Source organism: Cuculus canorus, chromosome 12 (genome assembly GCF_017976375.1).
Source record: "Cuculus canorus isolate bCucCan1 chromosome 12, bCucCan1.pri, whole genome shotgun sequence".
In the NCBI taxonomy this organism is placed as follows: domain Eukaryota; kingdom Metazoa; phylum Chordata; class Aves; order Cuculiformes; family Cuculidae; genus Cuculus; species Cuculus canorus.
The window spans coordinates 16,304,092-16,313,853 of NC_071412.1; the positions used below are offsets into that span (position 1 = coordinate 16,304,092).

At 60.9% G+C, this 9,762-nt stretch overlaps 1 protein-coding gene across 8 annotated transcripts; it reads left to right on the top strand.

Annotated features, from left to right (window-relative positions):
- The first annotated feature begins 417 nt into the window (after positions 1-417).
- On the top strand, positions 418-8,231 carry PARP6 (poly(ADP-ribose) polymerase family member 6). 8 transcript variants are annotated; one of them, XM_054077346.1, is made up of 22 exons: positions 418-558; positions 1,387-1,464; positions 1,591-1,685; positions 2,350-2,410; positions 2,520-2,610; positions 2,702-2,768; positions 3,032-3,181; positions 3,404-3,584; positions 3,970-4,023; positions 4,498-4,593; positions 4,680-4,772; positions 4,848-4,973; positions 5,077-5,142; positions 5,301-5,368; positions 5,642-5,690; positions 6,288-6,400; positions 6,490-6,562; positions 6,726-6,795; positions 7,142-7,221; positions 7,340-7,403; positions 7,613-7,697; positions 7,779-8,231. In XM_054077346.1, the coding sequence occupies exons 1-22, from the start codon at positions 433-435 to the stop codon at positions 7,879-7,881; spliced, it is 1,989 nt and encodes a 662-aa protein (XP_053933321.1). In that variant the 5' UTR covers positions 418-432; the 3' UTR covers positions 7,882-8,231. The 8 variants fall into 8 exon arrangements, 4 of the variants coding, with proteins under 4 accessions (XP_053933321.1, XP_053933322.1, XP_053933323.1 ...); XM_054077347.1 differs by having other exon boundaries at positions 6,291-6,400; XM_054077348.1 differs by having other exon boundaries at positions 3,404-3,557.
- Positions 8,232-9,762: the final 1,531 nt, after the last annotated feature.

Consider the following 9,762-nt stretch of genomic DNA (forward strand, 5'->3'; position numbering starts at 1 on the left):
GAGGTGGCGGCGCCTTAAAGGGGCGGCGGGACCGGCCTCGTGTGGCTTCCGAGGGTCCCGGGGGAGCTGAGCACCGAACGACCGGTGCGGCGCTACGCAGTGCGGCGTTGGGGATCCCGGGCCGGCCGTGGGCGCCCTACACGGTGTGGGGCCACGGGGACTCCCCGGTAGGGACCCCGTGCTGGGATCCATGGGGACCCCCTGCCGGAGGCGCTGGGCGCCGTCCTGGGGCCTTGGGGACACCGGGAGCCCGGGCTGGGTGCCACACTCTGGGACTGTGGGGACATGAGCGCCATACTGGCACTGTGGGGACACGTGCCCCATACTGGGACCGTGGGGACAGCGGGAGCCCGGGCTGGATGCGCCATACGGGGACACCGGGAGCCGCGGCTGAGTGCCCCTTACTGGGACCCGGGGGAGCCCGAACTCCCCATGCCGGGACGGCGCGTGACGTCACGGCGTTGCCCGGTGACGGCGGCGCAGCCCGTGACGTGCCGCGGTGCCGCCCGCCCGGCAGCATGGCGGCGCTGTCCCGCCCGCGCGGCCGCCGCTGACATGGTGAGGCGGGACCGCGGGACCCCTCGGCCGCGGCGGCTCCGTGCGCGGCCCCGTCCCGCTGCCCGCATCCCTCTGCCCCCCATCCCTCTGCCCCCCATCCCTCTGCCCCCCATCCCTCGCCTCCGCTCTGCTCCCATCCTGCTGCCTCCATCCCCCGTTCCCATCCCGCTGCCTGCATCCCTCTGCCCCCTGTCCCGCTGTCCCCATCTCTCTGCCGCCCCTCTGCTCTCATCCCGCTGCCTCCATCCACCAGCCCCATCCCTGTCCCGCTGCTCCCACCCGCTGTCCCCGTCGCTCTCCTGCAATCCCTCTGCCCCATCCCTCTGCCCCCATCCTGCTGCCCCATCCCACCGCCTCCCACCCCTCTGCTCCCCATCCTTCTGCCTCCATCCGCTGTCCCCATCCTGCGCCCCCCAGCCTACTCCACCCCATCCCACTGACCCCATCTCATTCCACCCAGCGCGCTCCCCCCACAACCTGCTCTCCTAGCCCACTGCACCCCATATCACTGCACCCCCATTGCTCTCCCACATGTCATTGACCCCTATCGTGCTCCCCCGAACTTGCTTTGACATCCTCCTACTCCTCAAACTGCTCCCCCCAAATTGTTTCCCCAAATTGTTTCCCCCAGCCTGCTTCCCCCCACTTCACTGCCCCTAAACTCTTCCTCCCAACCTACTCCATATCATTCTCCCCCCATCCCCCCAATTCAACCTCCGTCTCTCTTCTCCATGACCTCCTTCCTCCAACCCTCTCCTCCCATTCCTGGTGCCCCCCAACTCTCTGCTACCCCCCTAATCCACAGCCCCCCAACCTTCTGCCCCCCAGGACCTCAAGGGCCAGTACTGGACGGATGATGACTCTGACGGGGACAATGAGTCTGAGGAGTTCCTCTATGGCGTCCAGGTAAGTGCCACACATGCTGCGTCCTGTGGTGCCAAGGGTGGGCTTAGGGACCACCAACCTGTGCCCAGTCCTACATGGGGCTGTGGGGTGTCAGCGTTTGATGGTGCCATGGGTGCTGTGCCACAGGGGACCTGTGCCGCCGACCTGTACCGTCACCCGCAGCTGGACGCCGACATTGAGGCCGTGAAGGAGATCTACAGCGAGAATGCCGTGGCTGTCAGGTGGGTCCACCCGCTGCCCGCCAGCCCCGCGCCCAACCGTGCCATCGCCAGGGCACCCATCCGTGGCATCCCTGGGCACCTGGCTGTGCCATCCCTAGGGCACCGAAACATGGCATTCCTAGGACACCTGGCTGTGGCATTACTGTGCTGCCGGCCGTGGCAATCCTGGACACTCAGCTGTGCCATGGCCAGGGCAGCCGGCTGTGGCATTACTGCGGCACCTGGCTGTACGTGTCCAGAGACCTGACCACGCCATCCCTGCATACACAGCTGTGCCACCCTTGTGCACCCAGCTGTAGCATTCCTGGACACTAGGCTGTGACATTCCTGGCTGCCCAGCTGTGCTGTCTCAGACACCCAGCAGTGCCATCCCTGGAGCCCAGGCACCCCGTTGTGCCACCGCTGAGGTGCTTGACTACACTTTTCCTGGGACAGCCAGCCGCCCATCCCCTGAGCACCAGGCTGTGCCATCCTGGCCACCCATCCGCAATCCAGCCGCTCTCCCCGTGCCACTCTGGTCTCAGGGATGCGTACGCTTGATACATGGGGAGCCACACGTGCCTGTCGCTGCCCATGAGCCAGGTGGCACAGTGGGGACCAGGCAGGGGTTCCAGCACTGTTCCAGCCTCACCCCATCCCTCCATGGCACCATGTGTCTTTACAGGGAGTATGGGACCATCGATGATGTGGACATTGACCTCCACGTGAACATCAGCTTCCTCGATGTGAGTGCCCAGGCACCCCACCAGTATCGCCACTGGGAGGGGTCTCTGGATTTCCCTCCCCAGCTGGGGGTCACGGTAGCGGTGCTGAATCGTGGCTCTTCCTTGGCAGGAGGAGGTGGCAACAGCGTGGAAGGTGCTGCGGACGGAGCCCATTGTTCTGCGCCTGCGCTTCTCCCTCTCCCAGTACCTCGATGGCCCCGGTGAGTGGGGACAGGCAGGACACGGTGTCCCCATGTGCCCCTGGGACAGGCACCACGGTGGCACCAATGGCTTGTTCTCCTCTCCCCATAGAACCGTCCATCGAGGTTTTCCAGCCATCCAACAAGGAGGGCTTCGGGCTGGGTCTGCAGCTGAAGAAGTAAGAGCTGAAATGTGGTGGACTCCTAAGGGTGGTGGGTGGGGCGGCCCACAGCATCACCGTTTTGCCCCAAAAATGGCCAGGTTCCGCATGTCCCCATGGTGTCACCTTTTATCTGCCACACTACCCCATGATGGGCTCAATACCAGCTTTGGGTGGGGAAGAAGAGGAGCTGAGTGACATGGACCACTATGCTCAGCAGGCACTGAAGCACCCATGGGTGCTTAGCACCCACTCAAGCACTCACAACACCTCTCTGGCAGGATCCTGGGCATGTTCACATCCCAGCAATGGAAACATCTCAGCAACGATTTCCTGAAGACCCAGCAGGAGAAGCGGCACAGTTGGTTCAAGACAAGTGGCACCATCAAGAAATTTCGTGCTGGCCTCAGCATTTTCTCCCCCATCCCCAAGTAAGACCCTAGTAGTGTCCCCAAGAGACCAGCCCTCTGTCTTCTCACTCTGGGTGGCTGGGGACATGGCACTGTGCCTCAGTTTCCCCACTTGGACACTTCTGTTCCCTACCAGAGCCTGAGGAGATGGAGATTGCTCCTGACAACCAGCCAAAGGGTGAATTCAGCACCTGGTGACAGTGGAGTAGGGGATGATGCTAAACCAGAACTCTGTGCCCACAGGTCTCCCAGCTTCCCTGTCATCCAAGATTCAGTGCTGAAGGGAAAATTGGGCATCCCAGAGGCTCGCGTTAACCGCCTAATGAACCGCTCCGTCTCCTGTACGGTGAAGAACCCTAAGGTGGAGGTTTTCGGCTACCCCCCCGCCAGCACCCAGGCAGGTGTCGCCCCCTTCAACATCCTGGTGGGTGCCTCCCCGCCTCGGGGCTTTGCTTTCCTCTCCTTTCCTTTCCCGGATTCCTGGGAGCTGCTGCGGGGTCAGATCGCTTGTTGTGGGGTGGTGGGGACCCCCTTGGGTTGGGGGGAGCCCCTGTGGGGTTTCTCCCCTATGCCTTGTCCCTAGCACCCTTGGGTGCTGGTGGGCAAGCTGGGATGCTGGCCAGGGTGTCCCATGGGCTTTGGCCCTCTCTTGGTGCCACATGTCTGCTGCAGCTGCTTCTTCAGGAGGGTGTTGGCACGTCAGGGCTCCCGCTGTGACGGGGTGTTAAGGGTTGCTGGTGCCGCGTGGAGGTGGGGGTGCATGGGGGAAAGGGGATAACGCAGCTGGCTCCCCTCCGACTCCGTCGCAGGTCGGCGGCCACTGCAAGAACATCCCTACGCTGGAGTATGGCTTCCTCGTCCAGGTGAGCGTCCTTAGCGCCGTCCCACCACTCAGAGTGCCTTTCCTGCTCTTTCGTATCCTGCTGAGCTCCATCCTGCTGCCCAGAACATCCTTCCTGCTGCCCGACATCCCACTTACCCCATCCCACCATCCAGAGCATCCTTCTCACTGCCCTGTGTCCTGCTTGGCCCCCTCCTGCTGCTTGGAGCATCCTCTTGAGCACTGTGGCCATGGTGGGAGCTGACTAGGGGCAATGGGTATAAACTAGTGAGGAGCAGATTTAGACTGGACATTAGGAAGAATTTCCTCACCATAAGAATTTCCTCTGCCCCATCTGTGGAGGTGTTCAAGGCCAGGTTGGATGGGCCCTTGGGCAGCCTGATCTAGTGGGAGGTGTCCCTACCCATGGCAGGGGGAGTGAAACCAGATGATCTTTAAGGTCCCTTCCAACCCAAACTATTTTATGATTCTATAATTCTATGATCCTCTTGCTCAGATCATGAAGTATGCTGAGCAGCGCATCCCAACGCTCAACGAGTACTGTGTGGTGTGCGATGAGCAGCACGTCTTCCAGAACGGCTCCATGCTCAAGGTTGGGGAATGGGCAGCAGGTGAGCATAGGCTGTGATCCCTTGTCGCCGTCTCCATGCCTCCCTGTGGCTCCTGTCCCCTCTGCAGCCAGCAGTGTGCACCCGGGAGCTCTGTGTCTTCTCCTTCTACACCCTGGGCGTCATGTCCGGCGCGGCAGAGGAGGTGGCCACTGGTGCCGAGGTAGGAGTGCATGCAGTGGGTGACCACAGTGTCACCTTGGGGTACTCTCTCTTCACCCCACGCGCTGTCCCTAAGGTGGTGGACCTGCTGGTAGCCATGTGCCGCGCTGCCCTGGAGTCGCCCCGCAAGAGCATCATATTTGAGCCTTATCCTTCCGTGGTGGACCCTAATGATCCCAAAACACTTGCCTTCAACCCCAAGGTAAGCACCAGGGTGGCAACGGTCCCCCATGCTAGGGGGTGATGGGACTGAGGGAGCTCTGAGAACTCTTCTGATGGCCCCTCCTCTCCTGCCCCACCTGTAGAAGAAGAACTACGAGCGGCTGCAGAAGGCCCTGGACAGCGTGATGTCCATCCGGGAGATGACCCAGGTAAGCTGGGGTGGCCCCCCACCACCTCTGGCCCTGTGGGAGCGCCCCCTGGTGTGAGATCCACTGCAAGGGATGGTGTTTTGGTGCTGATGTCCATGTGCCCGCGGCTGGGTGGGTGCTGGGGGGGACCCACTGGCACCCACTCTTGCCTCTGCCAGGGGTCCTATCTGGAGATCAAGAAGCAGATGGACAAGCTGGACCCTCTGGCCCATCCCCTCCTGCAGTGGTAAGGCCAAGGGGGCTCCAGCCCCATCCCCGATGCCCCCCGTCCCTCCCTGCTGTGCCACATCCCTCCTGCCTCACATCCGCTGGGACAGGGGTTATGGGAGCAGCTGGGCATCCCCGGCACAAGCCCCTCTGCCCCTCGTGGCCCCTTTCTTCTGGGGGGTTGCTACCATCCACTGGCCTTGGGATGGGTTCCAGCACAGCTCCTGGCTTGGCCCCATTCCCAGAGGAGCATGGGACCACCTTCCCTGACCTTCCTCCTCCTCTTCCCAAGGATAATCTCCAGCAACAGATCCCACATCGTTAAGCTGCCTCTCAGCAGGGTAAGGGGCCTGACCAGGCTCCAGGTGGGGTTGTGGGATGGAAGGTGTGGGAACGTGGGATGTGGGATGAGGAGGGTGTGGGGTATGGGATATGGAATGGGGGATATAGGATATGGGATGAAGGGTATGGGATTGAGATGTGGGATGTGGAATATGAAACATAGGAGATGAAAGGTGGGATGTAGGATATGCGATGCAGGATGTAGCGCATGAAATGTGGGGTGTGGGATATAGGCTATGGATCGTGGCATGTAGAGTGTGGGGTGCAGGACATAAGGTGTGGGCTGTGGGATGGAGGGAGGATGTGGGATGCAGGATGTAGGGATATGGGGTGGGTGATATGAAGGATTCGGGATGTACAAGCAGCCTTTCAGGTGGGGTCTGCAGTCTGTGAGACATGGGAGGCAGGATATGGGATATGAAGGATGTTTGATGTGGGATGGGGAATGGGAGACAGGAGATGGCATTGGCTCTCCTAGCAAGCTCAGGACCACCAGTACGGGGACGGGCACGAGGCTGGGCTGCCGTGCCTGATCTCTGTCCATCTGTCTTCCCTCCCTGCTGGCGCTGCCTTTGCTCTTCCTTTTCCGCTGGTAGCAGCTGAAGTTCATGCACACCTCCCACCAGTTCCTCCTGCTCAGCAGCCCTCCGGCCAAGGAAGCCCGGTTCCGCACTGCCAAGAAACTCTATGGCAGCACCTTCGCTTTCCAGTGAGTTACTGGGGGACGGTGGGAACCACCAGAACAGGCACTGTGTGGGGCAGGGTGAGGGGAGCTGACGTGGGGCTGGCTTTTTCCAGTGGCTCTCACATTGAGAACTGGCACTCCATCCTCCGCAATGGGCTGGTCAACGCTTCCTACACCAAACTGCAGGTAACGCTGCCCGTGCCCTGCAGCCCCGCCGTGGGCAGGCAGGCAGGCAGGAGCAGGGCAGGCAGCTGGGGCCGTGCTGCCTGCAGAGGCCAGGCTGCCTCCGCCACCGCACCCACGCTGCCAGGGTGACCCCGCGGCACTCACCCTGGTGTTTTCCTGCAAGCTGCATGGAGCAGCCTATGGCAAGGGCATCTATTTGAGCCCCATCTCCAGTATTTCCTTTGGATACTCAGGTAAGGGGCTGCCTGTGCTGCCCAGTCCTGCCTATGCTCCCATCTCACTCCCTGCATGGGCCCAAGGATGCTCGGTGTTGAGACGGCCAGAGGAGCCTTGTGGGAGCGGGCAGCATCCCACATCCTTCCCGCCCGCACCAGCCTCATTTGAGCCAGGTCACAGCTTTCCGATGCACCAGGGAATTAAACCTCCAACATCTTCTAGGCTCCAAAAGCCCCTGCACTCAGTCTTTGGGGGGGTTCCTAGCATCCAGCGGGGCCATCCTTGTCTGTGGCATGTGTTCCCACATCACCCTAGGTATTCTCCCTGCCCAGGAGTGACAGCTGCTGCTTCGTTTCTTGGCAGGGATGGGGAAAGGGCAGCACCGGATGCCTTCGAAGGATGAGCTGGTGCAGAGGTACAACCGGATGAACACCATCCCCCAGGTGACGGGATGGGGAATGCCACGGGAGGATGAGGGTGGAGACATGGCACCCACGGGTGCTGGGGATGAGGCGCACTAAGCCTGGATGCGTTGGGTAACGCTGACTGCTCTCCCCGCAGACCCGCTCCATCCAGTCCCGCTTCCTTCAGAGCCGCAACCTGAACTGCATCGCGCTTTGTGAAGGTGTGGGGACATGTGATGGGGGTGGAGGAGGGGCCAGGCAGCACCCACATCCCTCATTCTGTGGGTGGGCATCCTGCTGGGCACCCTTGGCTTTCCCAGCTGGGAGGGAGGGAGGGAAGGAGGAAGAAAGGGACAGTCTTCTCCATGGGCTGCACCTGGCCAGGACGGCCGTGCCCTTTCCCACATCCAACAGTCCCTTCCCCCGGCAGTCATCACCTCCAAGGACCTGCAGAAACACGGCAACATATGGGTCTGCCCCGTCTCGGACCACGTCTGCACACGCTTCTTCTTTGTGTGAGTCCAGGCTGCGCCCACCGTGCCATCCCCCACAGGGCACGCTCAGACACCCCCTTTCACCCTCTCTTCTCCTTGCAGGTACGAAGATGGCCAAGTGGGAGACGCCAATATCAATACTCAGGACCCCAAAATCCAGAAGGAGATCATGCGTGTGATCGGGACTCAGGTGTACACAAACTGAGCGGGGGCAGGGACCCCCGGGCGCCCAGCGAAGACCCCGGGCGAGGCTGGGGAAGGACGAGCAGGTTTTGAGCCTCCTGGCAGGGCAGAGACAGGGCCGACAGCTGTAGCTCCAGCCTGTACATGGGCAGCAAGAGCGTTAAGGCAGGTTTAGCGGCCCCTTGTCCCCTCCCTGTCCCATCCTCTGGTGTCCCCGACCCCGTGGCAGCATGGAGAAGGAGCTGCAGGGGCTGGCGTGGCCGGTGGCCGCCCCTCCTGGCGTCGGCAGCGATGGCGTTTTTATCAACGATGAGAAACCGAAGCAAAAAAAAAACAAACCCAAAAAAACACAGGAAAAAAAAAAGAGAAAAGGAATCTGTGTCGGTGTAGTTAAACAGCCTGGGGGGTAGGGAGGGGAGGGCGGGAAGGGATGGGAACATGGGGAGAAGATGGGATCGAGGTGGAAAGTTGGGAGTGCAGGGAAGGGATGGGGCTGCACGGAACGGATGAGATTGTGGGAAAGGGATGGATCATGGGGACGAAATGGGGTTACAGGGGAGAGGCGGGATTGAGGGAAAGGGGTGGGACTGAGGGGAAGGGGTTGTAAGGAATTATTGGGACTTTGCAAAAGGGATGGGGCTGCAGAGGGGGAATCGCACCACCCTCCCACCCTGGCAAAGGGCTTGTGCTGTGGAGCAGGACCCACACCCCAGAGAAGGGATTGCGCCTCAGTGATGGGACCACACCGTGGAGATGGGGACACGCCGTGGGGTCGGGACCCTGCAAGGATGGGTGCTGCACCCGAGCCCCGCGGCAAAACAAGAAAAACCTCCCAGGATCTGTGCTTTTATTTCAGCCCAAGCTGATCCCAACAGCTACACACCGATACAGCGTTGGCGCTGACAGGGCTGCCCAAACCCAACAGGGACCACGCTGGAGAGGCCACGGAGGCTGCCGGGGCTCAGCCCAGGGCGCGGGCAGAGGCAGATGGGACGGGGGCCGCTCAGGGGGTCCGGCAACGCGAGGCTGTGGCAGTAAGAGATCAGCCCTTCAGAGATGGCATCACCATGTGGGGACACCAGCCAGTCCCACGGGGACAGGGGGTCCCTCACCGGGGCCTCAAGGGTCAAAGGGATTTAAGATAAAAACGAATGCCCCAGAGTGGCCCTTCACCGCCGGTGGCCTTGGGTTCAACTTATAAAGAAGGTTAAGAATCAACTTAAACAATATCCTGGTTTAGGTGCAGGCCCTGGCTGAGACCTGACGGGCTCATCAGACCGGTAAGTGTGCTCTTGGTGTCACCTCTGCAGGGGCCCCTGCCTGCGGGGTGACAGAAGGACCCTGACCTCCATCTGCCACCCTCCAGCACTGTCCATCCCCATCCAGCTGCTCCTCAAGGCCACTGAAACCTGAGCAGGGGGGAAGCCGGGTGGGATCCTGCTCCCCCACCACCCGCCTGCCACTCAAATCTCCTTCAATTTGTGGGTTTGGGATTTTTTCCTCCTCCCCCTATAAAACAATAAATGGAGCCATTTCCCCATGCTCACTGTGGTCACTCATGTTCCAACCCAGCCATGAAGGGACCTCCCAGGGGACACGCTCCAAAAGCTCCCCCTCACTTGGAAGGGTGGGTGAAACCACAAGTTTGGTCCCCCCCGCAACTGGGATGAATTCCTCCAGAAAAGGGTGATTCCTGGGAAAAAAGTCTAATAAAAAGAGACACCCTCACCCCTCTCCTGGCTTCGCCAAATTCCAGAGAACGCTGCGGCACAGCCAAAGTCGAGCAGGTCAGAAAGAGATCCCCAGTGTTGTCCTCTTGGGGGACTTTGGGTGGTGGGAGGCGGTAGTGATTGCTCCAAAGAACCAACCAAGGTGACGATTTTGACAAAATAAGTTTATTTCG